The sequence below is a fragment of the Anopheles coustani genome, chromosome 2 (genome assembly GCF_943734705.1).
Source record: "Anopheles coustani chromosome 2, idAnoCousDA_361_x.2, whole genome shotgun sequence".
Taxonomy (NCBI): domain Eukaryota; kingdom Metazoa; phylum Arthropoda; class Insecta; order Diptera; family Culicidae; genus Anopheles; species Anopheles coustani.
In genome coordinates, this window is record NC_071289.1 from 8,208,338 (window position 1) to 8,232,473 (window position 24,136).

The 24,136-nt window shown below is 45.0% G+C and overlaps 5 protein-coding genes across 11 annotated transcripts; 2 read left to right on the forward strand and 3 right to left on the reverse strand.

The window, feature by feature from the left end:
• The first annotated feature begins 8 nt into the window (after positions 1 to 8).
• On the forward strand, positions 9 to 1,324 carry LOC131265701 (uncharacterized). Of its 3 annotated transcripts, none has more exons than XM_058268000.1 (3): positions 9 to 168; positions 233 to 358; positions 435 to 1,324. In XM_058268000.1, the coding sequence occupies exons 2-3, from the start codon at positions 298 to 300 to the stop codon at positions 1,241 to 1,243; spliced, it is 870 nt and encodes a 289-aa protein (XP_058123983.1). In that variant the 5' UTR covers positions 9 to 168; positions 233 to 297; the 3' UTR covers positions 1,244 to 1,324. The 3 variants fall into 3 exon arrangements, with proteins under 3 accessions (XP_058123983.1, XP_058123984.1, XP_058123985.1); XM_058268001.1 differs by having other exon boundaries at positions 248 to 358; XM_058268002.1 differs by having other exon boundaries at positions 257 to 358.
• Positions 1,325 to 2,477: 1,153 nt separating this feature from the next.
• On the reverse strand, positions 2,478 to 5,926 carry LOC131265694 (WD repeat and FYVE domain-containing protein 2). Its single transcript, XM_058267994.1, has 6 exons — positions 5,619 to 5,926; positions 5,202 to 5,435; positions 4,610 to 4,957; positions 4,298 to 4,537; positions 3,886 to 4,224; positions 2,478 to 3,816 (listed from the first exon to the last, which is right to left on the reverse strand). The coding sequence occupies exons 2-6, from the start codon at positions 5,360 to 5,362 to the stop codon at positions 3,678 to 3,680; spliced, it is 1,227 nt and encodes a 408-aa protein (XP_058123977.1). The 5' UTR covers positions 5,363 to 5,435; positions 5,619 to 5,926; the 3' UTR covers positions 2,478 to 3,677.
• A 10,061-nt stretch (positions 5,927 to 15,987) lies between these two features.
• On the forward strand, positions 15,988 to 18,746 carry LOC131265688 (putative inorganic phosphate cotransporter). Its single transcript, XM_058267987.1, has 5 exons — positions 15,988 to 16,564; positions 16,657 to 16,985; positions 17,047 to 17,922; positions 18,015 to 18,147; positions 18,229 to 18,746. The coding sequence occupies exons 1-5, from the start codon at positions 16,489 to 16,491 to the stop codon at positions 18,282 to 18,284; spliced, it is 1,470 nt and encodes a 489-aa protein (XP_058123970.1). The 5' UTR covers positions 15,988 to 16,488; the 3' UTR covers positions 18,285 to 18,746.
• Positions 18,632 to 19,887, reverse strand: LOC131265703 (phosphatidylinositol-glycan biosynthesis class X protein). Its single transcript, XM_058268005.1, has 4 exons — positions 19,637 to 19,887; positions 19,283 to 19,561; positions 19,021 to 19,204; positions 18,632 to 18,936 (listed from the first exon to the last, which is right to left on the reverse strand). Exons 1-4 carry the CDS (start codon positions 19,756 to 19,758, stop codon positions 18,778 to 18,780), a joined length of 744 nt encoding a protein of 247 aa, XP_058123988.1. The 5' UTR covers positions 19,759 to 19,887; the 3' UTR covers positions 18,632 to 18,777.
• Positions 19,888 to 20,084: 197 nt separating this feature from the next.
• On the reverse strand, positions 20,085 to 23,889 carry LOC131265679 (threonine--tRNA ligase 1, cytoplasmic). Of its 5 annotated transcripts, none has more exons than XM_058267975.1 (4): positions 23,848 to 23,889; positions 22,566 to 22,614; positions 20,568 to 22,475; positions 20,085 to 20,499 (listed from the first exon to the last, which is right to left on the reverse strand). In XM_058267975.1, the coding sequence occupies exons 1-4, from the start codon at positions 23,872 to 23,874 to the stop codon at positions 20,354 to 20,356; spliced, it is 2,130 nt and encodes a 709-aa protein (XP_058123958.1). In that variant the 5' UTR covers positions 23,875 to 23,889; the 3' UTR covers positions 20,085 to 20,353. The 5 variants fall into 5 exon arrangements, with proteins under 5 accessions (XP_058123958.1, XP_058123959.1, XP_058123957.1 ...); XM_058267976.1 differs by lacking the exon at positions 23,848 to 23,889 and adding an exon at positions 23,263 to 23,425 and having other exon boundaries at positions 20,568 to 22,461; positions 22,582 to 22,614; XM_058267974.1 differs by lacking the exon at positions 23,848 to 23,889 and adding an exon at positions 23,263 to 23,425.
• Between the last annotated feature and the right edge of the window lie 247 nt (positions 23,890 to 24,136).

Below are 24,136 nucleotides of genomic sequence, written 5' to 3' on the forward strand. Positions count from 1 at the left end.
GCAGTTACGATATAATTGCACGAAAGAATACATTCTGGGTGTGAAAATAAACAACTACCTCGTGTTTGGATGACCCAGGCACTAAAACAGTGACCATAAGGATTATATTTTGCTCAAAATTGATCAAAAAACCCAGTCTAGGTAGTGTGACGTCGTATCTTTCAAAAGGTAGTGTAATTTTCAAGAACAATAAATGTTATAAAAATATAAAAGCGCTTAAAATAATTGTCAGTCCGCATCCGTTCAGCTATTCTAGCACATTCCTCTAAGGAACGCTAAAAATTGCTTGCATCGAAAATGGGAGCCTCCTTCCTACCTGTTGTGCTGATCGTTAACTGTTTTCTGCTGGTTGATGCAGGTGAGCGAAATCGGATAAGGAAAAATAATGAGAGTTAAAAATCCAAAGTTACAAATCTATTCTACTTTACGTTTAGGAAAACTGTTCTACTACAACGACCGACTGCCGGCGAAGACAATCGAAGTAGAAAAGGCACCAGAGAGCCGAACAGATGATGATACGTCGCCTGCGCTGGACTTGGAAGTGAATTATCCGGGATTGGAAAAGCTTCCACTGAATCCTTTTATGCCACTCTTCTGGGGAATGGGGCATAAGATGTCGGGCTACTTTTATGGGTCGCCTAATCAACAAGCTGTGAACGATCGTTTTACGACGCAACACCATCATCACGGACAACTTCACAAACATCCCCATCATCATAAGCATTGCCACTGTCATAAGCATCAGAAACATTCCCACCATCAACACCAAGGATTACAACACGAAGGATCGTTAAGCCACCACCATCGTCATCACCATGCAACGACGACGACGACAACGTCTACCACAACTAGTCCCCCAGTAACCGAAATGGAGAATGTTCCGGCCAACGCAAAGCTCAGTCAGCTGCAAGCAGTTATCAAGAAGCTTGAGTACAAGCTGCAGGAGCTTCAGCAGCGCGTCTCAAACGTCAGGGATCCAACAGAAGCAAACGTCGAGGATGCCGCCCGGTGGGACATTTCTCAGGAAAAGACGGATCCCATTACTCCGAAACTTACACCACCCGATCAGGGCAAAAGTGACACCGTGCGGTTCGAGAAGCCAACGGTAGAACTACAAGCCGAACACCGACAGGACGATGCTGGTGGCAAAGACCAAGCAGGTCGTGCCATCGTCTTCAACGAAGAGGAAGCAACAGACGCAAACGATAACAACCGTTTAGACATTAGATTTCTTTTGGAATAATTTTACATATGGAACATAACTTTGCAAATACAAAGAAAATAAACGTAAACCTACGAAGATAATAAATGATTTTTCAAATAATTGATGCTCAAATCTGCTTTCATTTAACGGTAGAAAAATAATCAAGGAATGTTGAGTATAAGCCCCCAGAAAGATGGGCGGTAATTCGCGTCTTGATCATCTTGTTCACTTTAGTCATGTTTGTAACTTGATGTATCGTTGAATCATTTACCGCTTTCAATGGCATAAGACTAAAATACTTGTAAATAAAATGTATGTCCTTATAAGGGGACTGAAACAAATGCCCATTTACTATCACTTAGCAACTTTAATTTACCTTCAAAATAATCGCAATACCCATAAGGAGGGTAATGGAAAGGGCACGAATAGAATACGTCCAGGCCGTCCCCTTTTTTTGTTCAGAATGGTTGTTCGTATCGTACACTTTTTAAAACTAAGGTAGAGACATTTACCCGTCTCATGTGCTAGAATAGGTACGAATATTGAGGAAGATATATAAGAACAGAAATTTCCCGCAGAATCTATCAGTCACCTAAAAGCATCCTCAGCAAGAAGTACTAAACATCAACATGTCGAAGATGATCCTGTCTATTGCCGTGCTAGTGGGACACTGTTTCCTGCTGAGTGCAGCAGGTAAGTTAATTTTCTGCAAAAATGGTTAAGGTCATTCCAATAATGTTATTTTTTCTCTATCAAATCATAGGAAGAATGTACTATTCCAACCAGCAGCTGCCCGTTGAGCCGCCCAAGCCCTACTACGCGCCGACATACGATGTCCTACCACCGCAAGAATACTACGAGCCCAACCTCGAATGGCAACCGATTGAGCAGTTCCCGTGGCCACCGCAGCAACCCGAGCCACATTATCCACCGCATTACCACGTCGCTCCGAAGCCTCCGTGCCCGAACAAGTTCCCAAAAACGACACCACGGCCTACCCCAAAAACTACCACCACCACGACGACGACCACCACCCGGAGGCCAACCACAACCACCCGCAAGCACCATCTCATCGAAACACTTGCGGCACATCATCAGAAGGATGACTGATTCCGAACGAATTCCGGTGGAAAGAAACATTTTCCTCTATGGGGGCTCAATACGCTCGATAATAATTTTCCAACGCAACCGTCTCGGTGAAGAATATTATATCATTAATAAAAATATATGAATTATTTTGCATACAAAAGGTAAACGCGTTTGGTTATTTCGAGTTTGTGTAGTTAGTGGTTAATTTTATTATTAAATTTAACAATATATCTCTGCTCTTTGCGAATCATCATTCACGATTACAATTTACAAGGTTGCTATCGATTTTGTTCCATTTCGTACGTTTCGAGTTTTCGATACCTTTCTCCGCCGGCCTTTCAATTTCTTACGTTACTCTACTTATTTGAAGTTTTGAATATACTTTTGTGGTTGTTTGTGTGTATGTGTGTGTATATCCCGGCCAATTTGCATCGTTGGCTAAAGACTGTGTTTTACCATTACCGCCAGCCTATAGATTTTGCACATTATTGAATATATGTATATAATCTTCGGCCTACATAGAAACATTAAAAGCACCGACAATATTGATCCGAATTTTCCATTATTCAACTGTGTGTGATTTGTTTTGTCCCTTTCCGTAGCGGAATCTCACGGAATGATTCCATACGTATTGTGATTACATTTCCCTCATACGATCCCACGCCTACGCATGGGACAGAAATGTCCACACAAGCCCCGGAACAGTTTGATTTTCCCTTTTCATACGTTGGTCCTTCGAAGGCCCGTCGAAATAAAGCACGACAATCGCCCTCCCGGTTGATTGTGTTTGCCACAAGACTTCCGATTTCGCTACAACACCAGTACGCTTATCTATTACTCAACGAAAATAGTAGAAACAAAACAAAATCCCCGCCTGACCCCTGCGCCAGCCAAAGTCACCCTCGTAATAAATGCCGACTCCGTAGGCCAAAGAAACCCCATTGCTCAGACCACATTCAAAGGGGGGTGGGACATGTTACAATTGGTGTTATGCACAGCAGTAGGTAAGTGGCTTAATTGTGAGGAGATAATCCCCCGGACCGCGATGGGCAAGAGTGTCTAGGGAAAGCCATCTTTCAAGGAAGGAATGGTCTAGGCCAGTTTTACAAAACGTTTACCTTCAAACAAAGTGTTCTATGTTGGGGTTAGAAAATATCCTAGATAACAGTAGAGCAGGGGAGTACTTTTAGTGTTTTTATAAATTATAAGAACATTGGTTTGCCGTTTGCTCGCTTGTGGGATTTCCGTTATTTGGTTTGCACCTTTTTTTTGTTTTGTTTTTGTTTGCTATTGCCGTTCTTTAGCGTGTCGCCACAGGAAAAATGTGTGAAACCGAAGAAGTCGTCAGTCACCCCTTCGTTCATCTACCCCCATCCACCGTCTACTAACCCCAGATGGAGGAGAGGTCCCAGATCTTGATGATGCGATCCTGACCGACGGTGAGCAGTCTTTTTCGCGGTTCATCCAAGTCCATCGCCACGATACTGTGCTTCGCATCGTGGAACGTTGCCAGCGAGGGCCGTCTGATGAAAAGAAAAGGTAGAAAGAATTAGTAAGAGCACTGCGCAAGCCAGCTGGCCCATCGAACTTACTCCTCACTCTTCAACCGCTGATGACAGTGGTCACACACGCGCACATCAAACTCGAAGCCCATGATCGGGATATTGATCCGGTTGGTCGAGCACTTGTCGCATACCGCCTTGCCACAGTAGCGGCAGTGGTGCTGCCGAATTCCGATCTGCTTCTGATCGATCATGGCGCGGAAGTTCCAGAAGAACGCACGCGTACACAGCTGGCACGTGTCGGACTCAACCCAATCGGGCGTTACCTTGCGCATAGCGTTCATCTCCCAAAAAACGATCACCGAATCTTCGCCGGCTGAAATCAACTGTTGCGTATTGGAACCGTACGACAGGGAGGACACTTTGTTACTGAAATGAGGTGGAGCATATTAAAAGATGCGTTAATCACCAATAATATTTCTATAAGATAAATCGATCTTACTTATGCCCATGCAGTTCGTAGGTTGTTCCTCGTTTGCCACCGACATCCCAAACGATCACGGACTGATCTTGCGAGCCGCTGAATAACAGCTGTGGTCCCTCGGCCCAGTACAACGAGCGTACCGAGCCGGAATGACCCTTCATCGTCGTCACCATGCTCGCCCCGGTAGCGCTCAGTTTGAGCATCGTTATCTGTCCACTGTAGTCACCGACGAACACATACTTCGATAACGCGTCATACCTGGCGATTAGAAGGATTATAAGTTGAGTCAGATGCAAATAGAAGCCGCATCAGATCCAAAAAAAAACTTACTGCATTGCCGTACACATCGCCTCGAATGTGTAGCACCCGATGCGCTCGCCGGTTTCGGTGCTGTGGTAGGCGAAGAACTTGTCCCTTCCGGCCGACAGGATCCAGCCGGTGTGTTTGGCAAAGGTGACGTTTGTGATGCGCGCCTGGTGCGCCAAATATTCCCGTATCGGCGTGAGCCGATTGCAGTCGTCCGAAAGCGTGAACTGCGATATTGTTCCATTCTCCTGACCAATGAAGAGTGTCCTCGTTTCCGGGGTGTAGCACAGCGAGGTGCATCCGGACGGCATGTACTGGCAAATCGATGGCCAGTACTGTCCCGAATCACGCTTCTGCCAGACTCGTATCGTTCTAGAAGGAATGCCAAAAAAAACACGTAAGAAGACGTAACGGGAGCCAACAGGCCGTAAAGTATCAATTGCAACATGATCTAGCAAAGCGCCTCGCAGTAGTTCACGTCTCCCATTTCCAGCATTCGCTGTCGTGGCAATCATCGATCGATCGGCACGGAACCAGCATCACCCGGAGGGCTCTTTGGTTTCCACCGTCCCCGAAGGAGGGAGAAAGGCTGACGAAATTAAATTAGACCACTTACTTGCCATCACAAACACTGATAACGCCGTCCTCGCCCGGAATCAGCACGGCGGCGTTCACGTCATCGTTGCATCCCTCGAGCTTGCTAAGCAGTTCCGGTTTTTTGGTCGTGCAGAAGCGGTCATTGGCACTCCTGGGCGCAGGTTTTATTTCGGCCGCCATTCGAACACACTACGTGTAAAACGGTTCGCGGACCTGATGACACACGATTTTGCAAAACAACACCGATTACAATCTGCAACGATAGGCAAGGGAAGGGGGAGGTGTCTGTGTTGGTAAAACGAGTATGCAATTTCTGGTCTTGTTTTCCTCTGTGCAGGGGAATGTTTCCTTTTCCCTTTTTTTGCAGGAAGCAATTGTGTTGGCGCCGTAGTAATGCACCAGTGCAAGGTTACAAGACGGTTGGCTAGAACCTCACCTTCGAAGAAAGAATGAACAAATAGAGGATTACGAACAAAAACACCCCTACAGTGGACACAAGTTGTTGTTTAAACCGAAAGCACCCGCCCTAGTATAGGAATCTGCACAGGAACCCGTGAGTTTGGTGGATCAACAACAAGAGGCCACGTTCGGAAAAAATCAACACACTGGGATTAAACTAAACGCACGCGACGACACTCCGTTGGATCTCGTCTTTCTTGACCGACACGGACAACTAACTAAAAAATGCTTGGTTGACTGACTTCGCGGGGAGATAGGGCTGATAATACGAAAAGCGATTACTCGTTTCTCGCACCGAGAATCTGGACTGCAAAATAAATTGACTAGTGTTGGCAGAATCGGGATTCGGAAGATTTGAAGATTCGCTCCCTAGATGGATTCTAAAGATTCGAATCCCATTTAACGGATTCTAAAGATTCAAATCCCATCTGACATAGACGAATTCTAACGATATGATTCGATTAGGATTCGAATCAGATTTGATTGGTTTGGAACTCGATTTGATTCAATTCTAACTTGTTCCTAAACTGTTTCAACGGATTGGGATTTGGATTCGAAGATCCGGATCTCAGAATGGATTTGAATCGAAAGATTCGAATCCCTGTAGGGATTCAGTTTTCCCACCACTAAAATTGACTTTTTTGACGCTTTTGACAGCCCCATCAAGCCCCGCTTGGAACTAGTTTATACTCCTGGGTTATCACACAGTTTCAAACTAGATTCAAGCGACAATTGATAGGCAGTAGATCCTATAAAAAGGGAGATTGTGTAATAACGTTAGTAGACGTGTGATAAATGTAAAGCAAAACCTTGTAAAAAGTCATGTTTTCAATGGTGAAACAAATTAAGTTGAAGGAAGTTACAAAACCATGGGTTTTCAACAAAAAACTTTCAAAAAACCGTTTCAACACAAATAAAACGATTCAAAATTCTGTCATCAGTCACAGCATTTTGCTGTCAGTTTAAAACGAGATTTCCTTTCATTAAATTTGGCCGGCGGCCGTTTAGTTTGGAAATATAACTACTTACTGTCTCTTAAAAATTATATTGATACCGGACAACGACATTCTCTCCCTATGGTTTCATTTGGATTCTCTCTTTCAGATTGAATAAATTTTAAACGTAACACTTCCGTTGGAAACACGTGGGTTGTTGGGTAATAAAGTTTATCCCCATTTCGCCACTGAATTTTAGGAGCTTGCGATACATTTTGTATGGTTCATGAAATAAAGAAACATATTTGATGGAAATGGCATTTGATTAAGCTCCCGCAACACTGATAACATCTCCAACAAATTGCGAACATCACATGACACGTGCTCCTTGAAAATTAAGTCATCTGCCACTGTTACATTACGATGACGCCAGAAGCATGTACCTGCCCATGTTTTTTTTTTTTCAAAGTAAATTTCCTTGCCCCCACCTCTGGCTAGAATGCAACAAAATAGGAAACATGTTTTGGAAGTCATGTTGTAACGAACGTACGCGTCGCGCTGAAGGCTACGAGGTAAATTTATTCGCTAGGAAAGCGAGACATCAACTTACTGCCTGTGTGATCGAGTATTGCTGAGGATAATGGGTAAACCGGAAGCGTCGGTGAAAACTTCACCTATCGAACATTACGTTGGTCCCGTTTCTTTACATTCTATTTTTAAATCAAGTACCGTTGTATAAAAATAAATAATTTTATAGTATCGGATTTCACTTTGATATCACGTCGGAATCAGTTAGTATCAATAGCCGAGTCTCTTTTGTTATCCACATAGTTTATTTCAATAGTATCAGCCATCGTCCCCGTGAAAGTGATAGCGTTCGGACTGAAGTGTTTGTGGAAGGAGAAACGCATGTCCCTTTCTAAACCTAACTGTAGTGATAGCTTTCAACTTCATGTCACGTGTTTTTCAACGATTCCTGGTGCTTCCGGTAACACATGCGTTAGGCTGAAAGGAAACGTTCATTTCCATTATATCACTCGATCGCAGCAGCCGACGACTACCGTTCATCCATGAAGTTCAAGGCGACAAACGAGGATTACAGACAGGCATTCGTTGCTCACTTCCAACCAAATTCCGAAAGGATAACAGCTCATCAAGCGCCCGCGCTATTCACATCTCAGTTCTGCAGGTCCCACATGCGCAACCGTACCCCCGGTTGACCATAACCCGCCGCTAAACAGACGCCCGCTCCATTGCCAAAGTAGTACGTGGTGTCAACGTGCGGCATGTCTAATTAACATTCACTCAAAAATTTATCGACTACCGATTAATGCGAGGTTTGTGTCTGTGTGTGTATGTCTGTCGGTGCGGATCGATTCACTGCTCACGTGCGTTGCACACGATCGCACGCACGATCCAACGACCATGCGAACGTGGTACGCACGCCGTGTTGAACCCGACGCGGTAACCCTGTGCGTACTTGGGGGTCTAATTGACATTAAACGGCACATTTATGGAATCTCGCCGTTTCCTTAGTTCTGTCTTATTAACTATGATTATTATCGCCTACTGGACTGATGCGTATCATCCCTGTCCAGCGAAGTGAGTGCCGCCGCGGGAACAGGATGCCGGTGATGTTTGTTTAACGGACTAAATCCTAGACATTCCCATCCGGGTTAGTGTAGCTTTCAGCAAACCAAACAAGTTACGAATGCGAACGTTCTCCCGATGTACTACACATTCCTGTGTGAAGGTAGTTCTAACAGTGATGATAAGCCAATTATTTTCCATCGATTGTGTGATACTTTCCCACGAGCAATCTCACACTGATGTTGCGGTAATTAAAAAACGTGAATGATCACATTCGCCTACTTGGATGTAGGTAAACAAATTTCATTCTGCCGAGATACAGGACCCCAAGTGTGCCTTGTCTAGCTTTGCAAAACAATCATCCACCATTGATCCTGCCTGTTATAGAAGTGGGTCACCGGCTCTTGGTTGGCACTCATCCTATCCATGCCGTGACGTCAGAGCCAAAGGACAATGTCAAGAACCGGACTCTTGTGGAACATACCTGTTCAAACTGGTCACGAGCTTATTAGCTGATAGGCTTACGACCTCTGATAAGAATTACTCCTAGAGATTCCCACGTTCCTATCAGAACTTTCTTCTCTTGTGCACCATGTAACCTGCTCATGTGTAATTTATTACACCTACCCCTAGAGGGGTGAGAAAGTGACCTCAGACCCCTATCATTAGCTCGACGCTCTGATGACGAAGTCTCAGATTTGGTAGCGAAACTCTCGCAAAACTTATCTCGAGCTTCTCATGAGGTTGAGGTCAGCTATTCCGTTCTCCCTAGAGTAGCTGGACAGCTTCCATTCGGTTGCCTAGCCTCAGTTCTAGAGCCACGATCGAACCAATACCGGTATCGAGAACAGCCTATCCACGCGAACACCCTGGCCACCGCGTGGCCGACTACGCGTGCCACTATAGATAGTGTATAGTGGGATTGGAGCTACCTGCTACTTACCTCAAACTTGGTACTAGCCATCTCCGCTACTATACTCAAGTACTCGGTCGGTTGGCGAGAGTGTGTGTGACGGACCCTTGGGGTGGTAGTGTTGACCGGATCAATGGAAGCGGGGTGAGCAGCAGCCATTTCACGCTTTATCAGGCACGAACGATCGATTGTTTCTGCATTCTATCGGGTGCTTCCGTTCAGTGCTGAGGTGCACCCGCGAAGCAGCGCCACACGTCGTTCGATTCCCGTGTTTTTAGCTTAACTGCCAACAGTTGTTATTTTTTCCGTTCCATTATTCCAGCCCGCGTATGCGCGATCAGTTCAACGGGCTTCAGTTTGTGCATCGTTTGCCATTAGCCTGTCGGTATCCGGTTAGTGAAGTTCGGCCGTTACATACAAGAAGCAGAACAATTTCAAATGCAAACCTGTTTGTCCCGAAAAACCTGCCCCACGTGTTGTGTGCACTATCTTGAGAACCCGTTGGAAATGTTTGAATTGTGAACCGTTTGTGGCGAAAGCGTACACTCAGTTCGGGACACCTGAAACAACCGGAACCGAGCGTTCTGTTCCATTCTTTACTTCGTTCTTCTGGTGAACGCTTTTGTAAAATTAACATTAAAGTGAAAGTAATCCCCTGGCCAGCCAGCATGGGTTTAGACAACAAGACCACGATGGATGGGAAACCTTCCGAGTTGAACAACAGCTCAGCGAAAGATTTGGAACAGATGGACGCATACGCGGTTGAAGGAAAAGCACGTAAGTAAATGGAAAATATTTTCGCCCGTGAATAGTGAAACCAACAAAACGACATCGACATAAAACAAATAGTGCACATTGTATAAATACAAATACCTTTCACAGTTGTTCTTTACAATGACGAATTACCGTTTCGATGTTGGGGCAAAGAAACGTGTTTTAAAACGCTATACGGAAAATAAGGTTATCGCTTGTGAGCTTAGCGTACCGGGCATACCCTAGGCGGTTGAGTAAAACAAACAAAGTTTTTTTATCTACATCAAGTGGCATGCATTTGAACAGTGGCAGCCAATATTGTACCACTTATTGGATTGTTTTATTTGTTCTGTTTCGATACAACAGAACTATTTTTCTTTTTATGTATTTTTGACTGATAGCAACCCTGTGTTGGAGATCATTGAAAGAAATCGATTATTTCAACCACATAGTATCTTTTAAAGCTTTTTTTGTAATCATATTATGCAATATTCACATATAAGCAGCGTGTGGCGTAGTTGTTCAAATTAAAAAAAAATGTTTTGAATTACTTCAACAAGCATGGCAAACAAAATTTGAATAATTTAGTTAGCAACCGTTCACCTAAATACACCAAACACAAACTCAAGATATAAGACTTTTTTCGGAAGCTTCACGTACAAACAATGAACATAATTCACCCAGCATCTTGTGTACATAAGACGTCGAGCGATGGAGCGCCGGATAATGAATATCAAACCAGCAGACATGTCGGTACCAACAGGTGTCGTCTGGCGGCCTTCCTGTTTCGCATACCAAAATTGTTCCGTTTCCCCCAACTGTACGGTTATGCGGTTCTGCACTCTCGGTTCCGTTCCTTCAACTCACACTCAACAGTCGTCACCAGACGAATTGAGAGCTATTTCGGACGATTTGTGCTGGCTTTTATCGTTTGCCCTTGGCTTTCGCATCGAATGTTGTTGACTGCGCACATCCCATTCCTCCGGCAATTCCCTTTTTTTTCATCCTGCAGGTTTTTGGGGTGGGAAACCGAAGCGAGGGATGTATGGAACCGGAGTGTACCGCATTTCGAATCCCTTCCAAAAACCTTGGCCGACCTTGGCCGGACCACTTCGAGTGTCAACGTACTTCAGTAAACTACTACCACCCACCAACCCCTTGGTTCCTCCTTTTTCGTTCCGCTCCTTAGCGACGACGGGTCGTTTTCAACCAACAACCTGTTGGAGCGTTACAAAGAGGAAACTGATCCAAAACAAAACGAAAAATCTATCAATCAGAGGTGGAGGCACAAATCCATAATAAACCAGCATCAGATTGGTGCAAAAACCGCAAGACCTCAGCGCGCAGAGCACAAAACAAAGCTCAACATGGCACCCAAACGGACTTTGTCTAGCGAACCGCCAGCCAGGATCGTGCAGACGACGGCCGTGCTCCAACTTTCGCTGCGCCCGTGAAAAGGTGAAGGCAACCAACCAAAGAACCAGAAAGCCACAAACCGGAATAAGAGAAAAAAAATACGTTCAAAAAACTACAACAAACTCTATCGGCAGCAATATAAGCATACAAATTCCGGCACTGTTCGGTTCAATCTCGATCGAACATCTAAATACTTGACGTGATTCGTGCAACATCATCTGATCTTGCCGTCTTGATGTTGATCGTTGTTTGTAAACAAAACGAGTTCGGCTCAGCTTTTTTTCTCCTTTTGTACACGACAGGATTTAAAACCATTTTTTCTCCGTCTGATCTTGCTTGAAACGTCGAAGGCTACTTTGACGTAATTCGCATGGTGAGGATAGCAAAGTGGTCCCCACGAGATGGGCACCTCCAACCCGCTGGCTCCTTTATGACACGACCGTATATCAACACGATCCTTCCCAACGCTTTCGTCTTGCTCTCACGATTGCGCGAACCAACTATTTCCTCTAAGCGTCAATAACCCTGTCCTCCGTTGTGGACGATTTTGATGCCCGCATGTGCCTCCGGATCCATAGACTTAACGGTGTAGCGTTGAAATCGAGAGGCTACAGGTGGATATGCACCACCTCACCTCAGAATTGATCTAAGGAGTAACATACCACCACCACCAGCAACGATTACGCGAGCTATACATGGAAGGAAGTTTCCGCATCCGAAGATCACCTTTCAGGGGTTCCGCCGATTCGCGAAGCGTAAGCACGAACGCCATCATCTGAATGTGACGTGCGCGATCTTCATCGGAGAAACATGCGGCACTAAGCCGCGCATAAGGCACATCCATCAGATCGTGTCACGATCGAGCCCCAGCAAGTGTGTCAGCAAGTTGGAGAAGTTCCATTATCCGCTAGTATTTACTTCCAGACGCAGAGCTTCCGGTGGAAACCGAACGCTCTGTGACGGCAGTGCATCCGAGAGCTGAGATTGATGGTCCATTAATGTGATGGTCGGATACAAAATGTTACCGGGCATGACTAGTGAGGGAATCGAATTGTTCGCTTCCATCTTGCCGTGATCATTAAGCTACCGAGAATTGCTTTACCTCGATTCGATGTTTGTTTTATTCTAAACCTCACGATTGAAACAATGAACACGTGCCTCGCCGAATAGGAAGGGAATGTAATTTAAAAGAGCTCCAGTAAGTACAGTAGGGAAGATATTTGGCACGTTCTAGTGAAGCCACTGGACAACTTATCCTGTAAACGGAGGAAGATTAATGTACCTGTTCACATTTGAAGCCATATATTTCCTGTTTATCAAAGGTTCAAAGTGACATATTTTTAGTTGAGGTTGTCAGCTTTATTCATAAACAAAGAAGCTACTCTTTAGAATTATCATAAGCACAATAAGCTAAGCTGTCTTATATCCTATCATAAAACCTTGCTATTAGTCGTTCCGTAAACTCGATACAATCTTTCATGTATCTTCTAAACATTTTAATTCCTATTCAAACACAAAAAGGTGTTCAAGAATAACAAATCTCCTACGTCTCTAGTGTCTGATAACCTCTTTAGAGCAAGTGCATGCCCTGCCTTGTACTAAATCAGGTCGATGGGGTTGTAAAGATAAACCTTCACGGTCGCCGGAGTCGGGTTCATAGCCAATCGATTATAGTTTACTAAAGATTACCCAACATACATCGGGCACCAGTCTCGGACTTCATATCTCCGGCGCTATCAAAGATCATTATCAACGACGCAGGGAGGATTAACTTCAAAAAGGTCTTACCAAGCAGAATCAGCAAGCGACATTTGCTTATATTCACCCCGATGATATGCCGTTGACTGACTCGCCATTAGTCGCCATAGACGGCAGGGACGCTTGAAGGAAACAACGAACTCACGTGGAATGCCATTTCGCGTCCCTGGAATTCACGGTGTGGTATTTAGTCAGCGAATAACGACCGAAGATCGTTATACAACACAATTGCTCTTTCATGACCATTCCCGTTCTGTAGGGCAGTCCAGCTTAATGCCATCGGCTTTTGAGGCATCCTTCTAAATCCGATGCAACCGTTTGACCAAAAATTAATTGTCCTCCACGGGTTCGTCGGGCGGCACGTAACCGAGGCGGTTAGGAGTAGGTGGCCAAAAGGTGGTCACGTTTCGCCGCGCGATGGAAAGGGTATAGTTTACGAGTGGTTTGTGCTTCCGGTCCGGAAGACAAATCGGCCGATCATCGTGACCGCCTATCAGGCATGCTTGATGTCATGTCGATGTGGTGGATAAATTTGTCAAGCTTTTCGCTTGTTGTGAGGTTTGGTCTGAAATCTTTAATGTTTGTTAACCTCGACCATTGTTTGGCGTGGGGGCTTCCTACTAACACGATTGATCGACCGGTATATGTGAGTTTAATAATCTTTCAGGACCAATATTCTGGTATTGCGACTTATTTTTTTCAATGAATAACATAGTTGGAATAAAATTTGTAGTGATTAATCATAATTCCACTGTTTACACTTTACTTCCAACACTTTATTAACGACTTTTGCGCTAGCGGGTTGATGCGTTTATTTGTTATTTTTTTCCATAACATTTACCCTTTCGCGAGCACTTGTCGGTTATCGCCGGGCGTAGGACATCCGCAAGGGCAACTCTGTCGAACGGGGAATGACCACCATCTCCGGTGATCACGTTTCGAAAACACACGAGAGTCCACTTGACCGATCAAAACGCCTCACTGGTGGCCGACAGTAGCATAGTGAGTGTGATTTTGCGTTTCCCTAATTTATCGAACTCCAACGAGAAGCTCGTTATCAATCGGACTGCGCTATACATCCGATATCCTTCTCCTATCATCGGGGTACCGTAAAGATTGAACGAGCGTGCCATTGGTTTGTTTGTTGTTTGATTCGTGTGGTGTAAATATGTGGCCATCGAGAAACGGTCACAATCTTCCGATAAAGTCGTTCTGGATGTCGTACTTATCAGGTGTTGTTTTCTAAGAGCACCATTATGCCAGGGGGTCGACGCAACCAAACCATAAAATATGCGATTCGATAAGACTATTGGGCAGTTAGTCCTACGAAGCAGTTCTAACAAGAGAGAGTTCCATAGTTTACAGTCATGGTCCGAAATCGGAAAGGTAAAGATAGTTTGAACGGATTATGGAAGTTTACCACGCGTACTGAGGAGATAAAACTCTAATTACAAGGTGTCGTGCGTGTGGAAATACAATGGCACTCTAAAAATAGTATAACATTGAAAAAAAAACATAACATTGAAAAAAAAAAGAAAACAAACAAAATACATTCGGAGCAACCAACAATATGATCAACAGAATAAATCAGAACGGTATATCGGAAACGGAAGTCATTCAAAGCGCCAATACACAAAAAATAATACTTTGTTACATTTTATCACGGTTTAGTGATGCGTAAATGAGTCGTTTACAATGTTACATACAAAGAGGTATGGCGAGAACTACAATCGTGTGAATTGAGAAGTGAGTAAGCTAAACAGTTCGAGGGAAAAAAATGTAAATATGCTTCATTCTACTAGAATGCTAGTGCACTTTTTAAAGTTTCAGTTGCTTTTGATGTCTAAAATAATGTACACTCTTTTTCATTCAATTGTGCCTGCTCCCGCCTCTGGTTCAGCATGCACGAGCAGTTTGATCGTAGAGATAAAATTAAGATAAATTATCTCCGCCGCGTGATTGGGTGCATGGGTGGGTCTGTGATAAACCAAGTGTGCATGTAATAAACGAAGGATACACGACGAATCGAAATAGGTCGTCTGCTAAAAAGGCTCTTGTAGATAGTGAGAAACATAGCAAACACGCGTGATGGAAAGAAACAGAACGCAAAGACGTTTGCATTGAGAACAGTGTCGCGAAATTTTGTTTAAATTAGCAACATTTAATATCACCCCGTGCGGACCGGTTGTACCACACCCAGCTGCGGGTTGGGCTGATAGAACCTGCCGCCTGGTGGAGCTTACGATATGTGCTTTTTGTGTGATTATCTTTTATTGGATGAATATGACATTGTCATGAGATGAGCGAAAATTATTTCGTGATTTCAGAAGAACAAGAATTTCAAAATTGAAAGCAGCCAAAAGCTATGAACATTAAAATAAATTTCAATTTTAAAATCTAGCATGTAGCAGGTAGCACAAGATCATTCTCCACCTGCAATTCATGCTCCACTGATAATGCATGCGTGCTTTAGCCTCCCGTGATTCCATAAATGATCACCGCATGCAAGCTGTTGCAGTGTTGAATGCGCCAACGTGTCACTTTTCGCTGCATTCAGTGCAACCCCCCCTTGCATTATAGCAGGCCTCCCTACTACTATGCACACGAAGTAGGAGAAAATGTGACAAAACTGGGGCGGGAAAATTAAAAAAACTAATGATAACTTGGGGCTTCAAATTACCCATTGTGGCTGGACCTTAAGGCATTTCTTCTTCGATTTCTGTTCTCCTCCGTCCAATGAAATATGGTAAAAAAAGGTTTTGATAAACTTTGTCATAAACTACATTTATTTCCTCAATGTGTTAAATTTGTTTAGCAAATTTAAAGTAACTAATAAATTAATCTGCAATTTACTGAAACAGAAGTTTTTTTTAATAAAATTAAAGGTGTACATTTTTCCCCAGTGGTGTATTTTGCCATAATGCGCACTACAAAGAGACGCAAGCGAAAGTGCGCGGATACAGATGAATGGCGAGGCAAAAATAAAACAACAGTTCCCAAGCGACCGCGTACACAGCTGCTCCGTTGTGTCTCGAGGAGAAGCTCGATCCGTTTGCGGATCGTTAGATAGTTAAAAACTTACCATTGAATTACACGGCTGTGATAAAGTATATCCAAAGTGTTTTCTCCTACGTACCATAAACAACAAACACTGCCAACATAAAAATAACAAAACAAATATCCAACTGTGATAAATTTAGAGGCTTGCTTGTTTGGAAAACCTCGAACAGAACGAACCGCGAGTCTGTTTCTTTGTTCTCCTGTTTTGTCGAACTGTTCTGCACGAGATAACAAACACGGAATGCAACACAGAGCTCCCCATATGGTTCGATAGTGAAAAGCCCTACGACACTGCGTCGAATGAAGCCATCGATCCGCTACGCAAAGTAAACAAACGCAAACGTCACCATTTGGATAACTATTGTGGATAACATTCGAAAAAAAATATCCCCAATCGCGCTGGAAAATTTGCTAGGCACACGATGCCCTTCTGTTGCGGTTGCTGTGACGATTCGACGACCCGATATGAATATCGCCCTATCGGCCAACCACAGCAACGTAATGATCCATACTCTCATGTCCTGAATGTATTTTAGGATTAAAAAAAAAGAGTTAATTTAATAAAGCCTTCCATTTTCCTTCCGTTTCAGCGAGTGGTTTTGGTGCGCGGCATCTTCAAACGGTGCTGCTTTTCTTTGGCCTTACGATGGCGTACGCCCTGCGGGTCAACATGTCGGTAGCGATCGTCGCCATGGTCGATCGTCATGCTGCCAACGAGGACTTCGAGGAGTTCAAATGGGACGAGCGGACTAAGTCGGCAATCCTGAGCAGTTTCTTCTGGGGCTACGTTGTGACCCAGATACCGGCCGGCCAAATGGCGCAACGTTTTGGCCCGAAGATCCTGCTGATGTTTTCTATTGGTATCTGTGCGTTGCTTGCCATCTTAACTCCACTGTGTGCTCACGTCGGTGGCGCAAAGGTAAAAGAAATGGAAACCTGCCAAGTAAACGAACGCTACATTTCCTCCCAATCCTTTTTAGGCCGTTATGGGACTTCGGATATTGCAGGGTCTCAGTCAAGGGTTCGTTTTCCCCTCGACGCACCATATGCTTTCCCGCTGGGCGCCGGCTTCGGAGCGTGGCCGACTGGGAACGCTCAGCTACGCCGGTGCACAGTTCGGTACGGTCGTAATGCTCGCCATCAGTGGCGTCCTGGCATCGTCCACCATGGGATGGCCGAGCATATTCTACATTTCCGGTGCCGTCGGTATCCTCTGGGCGGTTGTATGGTTTTTCTACGGTAGCAACTCGCCGGCCGAGTATCGTGGTATCTCGCCCGAAGAACGTGAATTCATCGAGAGCTCGTTCGGTCAGCAGGACCACAGCCAAAAAATCATCACACCCTGGATTGCCATCTGTACGTCTGCTCCGATGATTGCCCTGACCATCTCGCACATGGCACACAACTGGGGCTTCTGGACGCTGCTCACCGAGATGCCTACGTACATGAAAGAGGTGCTCGAGAAGGACATCAAAAATAACGCCCTGCTCTCCTCGCTCCCGTACCTGGTGATGTGGCTGCTGAGCTTCGTGTTCAGTCCACTGTCGGACTTCCTGATCAACCGGCAGTACCTTTCACGCGTCGTCAGCCGGAAGCTGTTCAACACGATCGGCCTCTGGGTGCCGATGGTGGCCCTGCTGGGACTTGCCTTTGTGCCGAAGGGTGGATCGGATTTGGCGATCGTGCTGCTGACGCTGGCGGTCGGCATCAACTCGGCCACCTATTTGGGCTTCCAGGTTAACCATCTCGATCTCGCACCGAACCACGCGGGCACCATGATGGGCATCACGAACTGTGCGGCCAACATTATGTCCATCATTGCACCGCTCATTGTGGGCGAAGTGATAACGGATCCGGTAAGGGACTTTAAAACGATTATTCCGTCCTGTGATAACCAAGTACGAGCATTCATTTATTTTATTCACACTTTTTTTTTTAAATTATTCAGACTGACCCGATTCAGTGGCGCAACGTGTTCTACATTGCGGCCGCGATTTACTTCTTCGGTAATCTGACATTCCTCATCTTCGGTAAGGCCGACGTTCAACGATGGAACGAGACAGTCACATCGGAAACCAACGGTAAGCGAAACTGGCCAATTATTATATCGATAACCAACTTTTTCAGTTGTAATAAAAAGAAATTTCTCTTTCTTTTCATAGTCCCCTCAAATGTGCAGAACAACCAAATGACCAACAACACCGACCATAGTGATTAAGCTTCCCAGTTTGGCCGTGATTGTGTGTATCACAAACCAGCAAAGCCCAACAATGATTTGACCGTGGATCAAACAGATGTCGTAGGGACACTCGCAGCGCGGTGGCGTACTCGGTACCCCTCGTAGGAAGAGCGAAATTGAGATCATCAAGGGGAAAGAGAAAACATTTTAATTTAAAAATCATATCGCGTAATAGGATTAAGATTGGTTGGCGAGAAAAATTATCGAGGCGATTAAACAGGGAATATAGGAAAATCTGTTGAAGAGCACACACACACACACAAATTCCATGGTAATAATGAACAGACTGTGGTGGCATTTATTGATATTTTGCTCTAGATGCCGCAATTAAGAAAGATTGGTTATATTTATGAACCGTTATATACTAGTTAAAATAAAGTAAATGCAAGCTTTTGCATTAGACGTTGGAATTGCCCTCGACGCAGGCAAGCATGCAAGTGAGATCAATGTGTACGTTTTTGGAATCCTTTTTTTATAACAATTTTTTGTTCACCCTTCGTCCCACGTTCATTATCACATAGATCAAGTACAGGCTACCAATCCAACTGACGATGATGGTGGCTGGCAGTACAAAATGATACGACGCACTATTTCCGACCGGGATGAGTACGCTTATCACCGTCGGAAGGTTCTGAAAGAAAACAGAAACAGATGCAAAGGATGACGATATTATCGAGGGCTAGGGGGCCATTCTCTTAGCTGCTCGAACCCTTACATTAAATTCCATTTCGTCCCATTCGCACAACTTTGCATTGTGAAGATCGTCGTAGTCTTCGATTTCCGTACTATCGGAACACGGCAGGGTCGCATTGCCAACCACACGCAAAGGATATTTGCTCGACTGTACATTCCGACACCGGACATACAGTGTGGGACTTTCCACTTGAATCCGTTCGAATCTGAAAAGCATGCCAAAACAGAGCTAGTAAATGATAACAACGTTTAAACAAGATAACAGTAATGTTGACTTGACTTACTTCCGCTCCGACGGATCGTGGTAGCGAAAATGGATGGGTAGCGTAATGTTGACCTCCTTCCGTACCGATTCGTACAGGTACACGGTGAAGGGATCGGATTTGCTCGTTGTCTTTTCCACGTCCACGTACAGCGGAACGTAGCTGTTTATTTTATGAAACCTTTTCATGTCCACCAGCTGATCGGTGTTCACGTAGATTGCTGCCGGTAGATGTTGGACCAGCAAAAGCTCACATGACATCCGACCGATGCCACCGAAACGGAGCCCGTAGTTTATTTCCCTGAAAACAAGCCGGAGAATTGCATTAGCCATTTGTTCTACAATTGTGAATCCTTTCTTGCACCGAAAATCTTACCGATGAAAGCCACTGTTGTGAATTGCAACCGAAAGGAACGAACTTAACCCATCCGTAGGTTGAAGCAATGCGATGAGTAACGTTGCACAAATGGAAAATAGCGACACCGGAACAGAAACCATTGCTTCTAACGAAACTAGGAATGTGGTTAAACTAAAATCACACGGAAAAAATGATCTACACTACAGAAAAATGGACGTTCCATTCAAGGAAAACCTGAGCGGTTAAATGTACCGAGTGGTAAACTTTGGTGCAATATTTTTGTTTACTTTTCACGTACGTTCACATTTGACAGCCGGTTTCAGCCATTTGTCTCCTTTCTTTCCCGTATAGCTATCCTTGTCATTGCAGGTGTTTACTAAAATCGGTTGCTAGTGGTTTAATTTGAGTAAAAAATTGTAAAAAATAGATTTAAGTGATAAACCTTGAATAAGATATACAACGTCGGAGTTTCGTAATCATTTACCAGAGTTCATAGTTTTATTTCATCTCAACGAGAGGTTGTAGTACAAGCAGATAAGATGAAGAACAATAATTTATTTTCAAAAAACAAAGAGAAATTGTAGAAATTGTCAAAATTTCTACTGACACATTCTACCGGGTAAGCTTAAACAATATGTGCCACTTTAAATTCCAACCGTTTCTTTTCCTGGCGGCCATATGAAATAACTGCACACGATTAGCGTATTACTCTCTTGCCTTTCTAAATGCGACACTTTAAAATTGATCTTCCCCGCGAGCAAACTCATCCCGCAGCTTCGACAGCTTGGTTACCAAGTCATCGACTGAAACTTCGCCATGCACCTTGTTGTCGCGGGTACGCACATTCACCGTGTCCGAGCTACGTTCCTTCTCTCCGACAACTGTGAATGAAAAGATAAATTTTCTGGTACAGATTGCTCGTACAGCCCTTAAAAAGCAGATGTCTTACCCAAGATGAAGTTAAACTGTGCCAACTGAGCGTTACGGATCTTCTTGTTCATCGTATCGCCCGCGTCCAGATCCGCCTCGACCATGAAGCCAGCCTCGTGCAATCGCTCTCGCACCTTGTCCGCATACTCGTCGTACGCTGGGCCAACCGGCACCACCATAACCTGCCGGGGGGACAGCCAGAACGGCCACTTGCCCGCGTAGTTCTCCGTCAGAATCGCGATCATACGTTCAACCGAACCGAGCACTGCCCGATGAATGATAACCGGCCGTTTTTTCTCGCCATTGTCGTCGATGTAGTTCAGATTGAAACGAATCGGCAGCTGAAAATCGAGCTGAATCGTGGCGCACTGATGGTTTCGCTTGAGCGCATCCATGATCGTGATGTCAATCTTCGGTCCGTAGAACGCACCATCGCCCGGATTCTCCTTCCACGGCTCACCGAACTTGTCCAACGAGTCGGCCAACGCCTTTTCCGCCTCATTCCACACCTCAATCTCGCCGAGGTACTTCTCCGGACGGGTCGAAAGCACGAGGTTGAACGTGAATCCGAAGATGGTGTAAACGTGGCGCAAAAAGTCCAAACATCCTGTAATCTCCTCGCGGATTTGATCTGGCATGCAGAAAATGTGGGCGTCATCCTGCTGGAAACGGCGAACGCGTGTCAAACCGGTCAGCGCCCCGGACAGTTCGTTACGGTGCAACACTCCGAAATCGGCCATACGAAGCGGAAGCTCACGCCATGATCGATTACGGTGATCGAACATCAAACAGTGGCCGGGACAGTTCATCGGTTTCAGTGCGAAGGTTTCCTTTTCGCTCTCGAACGAGAACATGTTCTCCGCATAGTGCTGCCAGTGGCCCGAAGTCTGCCACAGCTTGGCATTGTAGATGTTCGGTGAGATAACCTCCTGGAAGCCGCGCTTACGGTACTCTCCGCGAATGAAGTTCATCAGCGTGTTGTAGATATGTGCTCCCTTCGGCTGGAAGAAGCACGATCCCGGCGATAGCTCGTGGAAGAAGAATAGCTCCTGCTCCTTACCAAGCTTCCGGTGGTCACGCTTGGCCGCTTCCTCCTGGATCTTTTCCCACTCCTTCAGTTGCTTCGGATCGGGGAACGATATGCCGTACACGCGCTGAAGCGTCTCCGCGTCCGCTTTGCCTTCCCAGTAGGTGGCCGAGTTCTTCACCACTTTGAGCGCCTTCACCTTGCCCGTGTTGCGGACATGTGGTCCACGGCACAGATCGATAAGCGGACCACACCGGTAGACGGTTGTTGTATCGGTGGTCACCTTCTCGTTAAGAATGCGGACCTTAAATTGGTTGTACTCGAACATCCGCAGCAAATCAGCCTTTTTCATCTCCAACCGTTCGAAGGGTTGCTTTTCCTTCACGATACGCTTTACCTCAGATTCGAGAACACCATAGTCCTGGTTGGAAATTCCACTTCCCTCCAGAAACATATCGTAGTAGAACCCATTCTCAATCGGAGGCCCGTAGCACAGGTGTCCACAGTATCGTTTCTCCATCGCCTCACCCAAAATATGTGCGGAACTGTGCCAGAAAACGGCCTGCGCATCCGGATCGTCAAACTTCAGCAACTGCAGCTTGCAGTCACCCTCGAGTGGTCGGTCCAGGTCCCACAATTCATTGTTGACCCGCGCAATGACGGTGTTGTCCGCCAGTCCCTGGCTGATTCCCTTAGCCACTTCATACGGTGTCGTTTGCCAGCTCAGCCCATCCACCTGCTTTCCGTCCGGAAGCGTCACCTTTATGGGACTCTTTTCCTTCTTCTCAAGCTCCTCCCGATATTGCGCCATCAGTTCGTCGTAGATTTTGATGCGATGATCGATGAAATCCGGCAACCCCTTCGGCTCTTCAGCGGCACTCGAAGGCTGCCCGGATGCCGCTGCAGATGATGAAAATGAACAGAAAATATTGCATCAGAATAGGTCCAATGAATCATCTGATAGCCGCCCTCGTTCTCAACTCTAAGTACCTTTTTCCGCAGCCGCATTCTTCTGTTTCTCCTTCTTTGCCTTGCTGGCCTAAAAGTATGAATAAAAGAAAAAACATGTTACTATTAGCAGCTCGAACAGTAGGTCTAAGTTAAAGTAAACAACTAAATAAATCGTTCTCATTATGCGTCCCCGGTACGTATGACGTTAACACCGTTCCTTTCGTTTTAATGAACATTGAGAGGTTATGTCACTTTCAGGAGAAACATTGCTAGGAACATCTAGCACTCCGATCTGTAGATTATTGCGAGTCTGAACAAATAAAAGAAACACATTAACTAAACGTTTGCCTTTCTCAACGAACCAATGTTGCAAACTGACGGCACGGATGAGGACTTTTCTGGCGGTTTCCGATAGTTGGTTGCACTAAGCGGTGCAGTTGCCGTAACATTAGCCATTCCCTGCTACCAAAACGACGGTGCAGCAGGTTTGTTCCACCACCGCCTCCAGTCCACACTGCACATCGTCGCAACAGGACACCGACCGTCGGTTGCATTTTACACTGCTGTTTCCCAGTTTACAGTTTCATTAACAAATTTATCGGCAATGCTTCACTCATCACTTGGGTACACTCGTAACGATGCAAATTGCAAAGATGACTGAATGGTCCAAGTGCCACGATACACAGGTACGGTTCTAGGTGGGGAATGGAAGTGAAAAGTAGTGGTTATCTCATGCCTTTTGCTTATTTAAATCCATGTTTTCCATCTCGGCGACGGGGGTGGTTTCGGGCATTTTCTTGTCGGGCTAGTTGCACAAGTGGAACTACAATTTTCTTATTTCCAAACACGTTTCTATGCGAATCGATTGCGCACCGATTTCGGCTTGAACGTATCGGACTCGGACGTGTCGGAACGAGACTGACAGCTGTTGTCAAAGGCCATTTGCCTAAATAGTGTACGTACAGTGTATCGCACGCCAATTTTGATACTCAAATATTACATTATTCCTTTTTTTTTTTAAACAATAGTACAATCTTGATAGAACAGTTGTGGGAATCGAGAGCTAATAATGATCCATCGTACTCCATGATACACAAAGTAACATTATGCAGTAAATGCTGTATTTAGAAATGCAGTTTTGCATCATTCCAGCATCAATGCCGCAGATGCACACGTGGCAGTAAAATGCATAGATTTTGCACTTTCCCTTTCTTAGTTTCAGTTCAAACTCAATCTATTACAAAAACCACCGAAACCCCAGGTACAGACCGCTACTGGGGTGGTCTCACTTAGTACATATTTAAAATCTTTTATTCCTCACCTGGCTGGATTTGTTATTTTTCCCCATGTGTTATCCAAATTATGGAACTTGTTGCAACACTTTCCGGCTATCCGGTATACCTAACAAGTACTTTAAAGATAATATTTCATTAAATATCTAGGATTCCACCAAGGTCAGGTTCCGTGCAACCAAGAATTGATCTTCTTCTACAATGTTCACATGTTTTGGGATGAAAAGACCAAACGATTTGCGCAGAATCCATCTTTCCGAGAAAGAAAAATGGTTGAATTTGCTGTTGCCAAATTGTCTGCCATCTGATTTGTCGAAA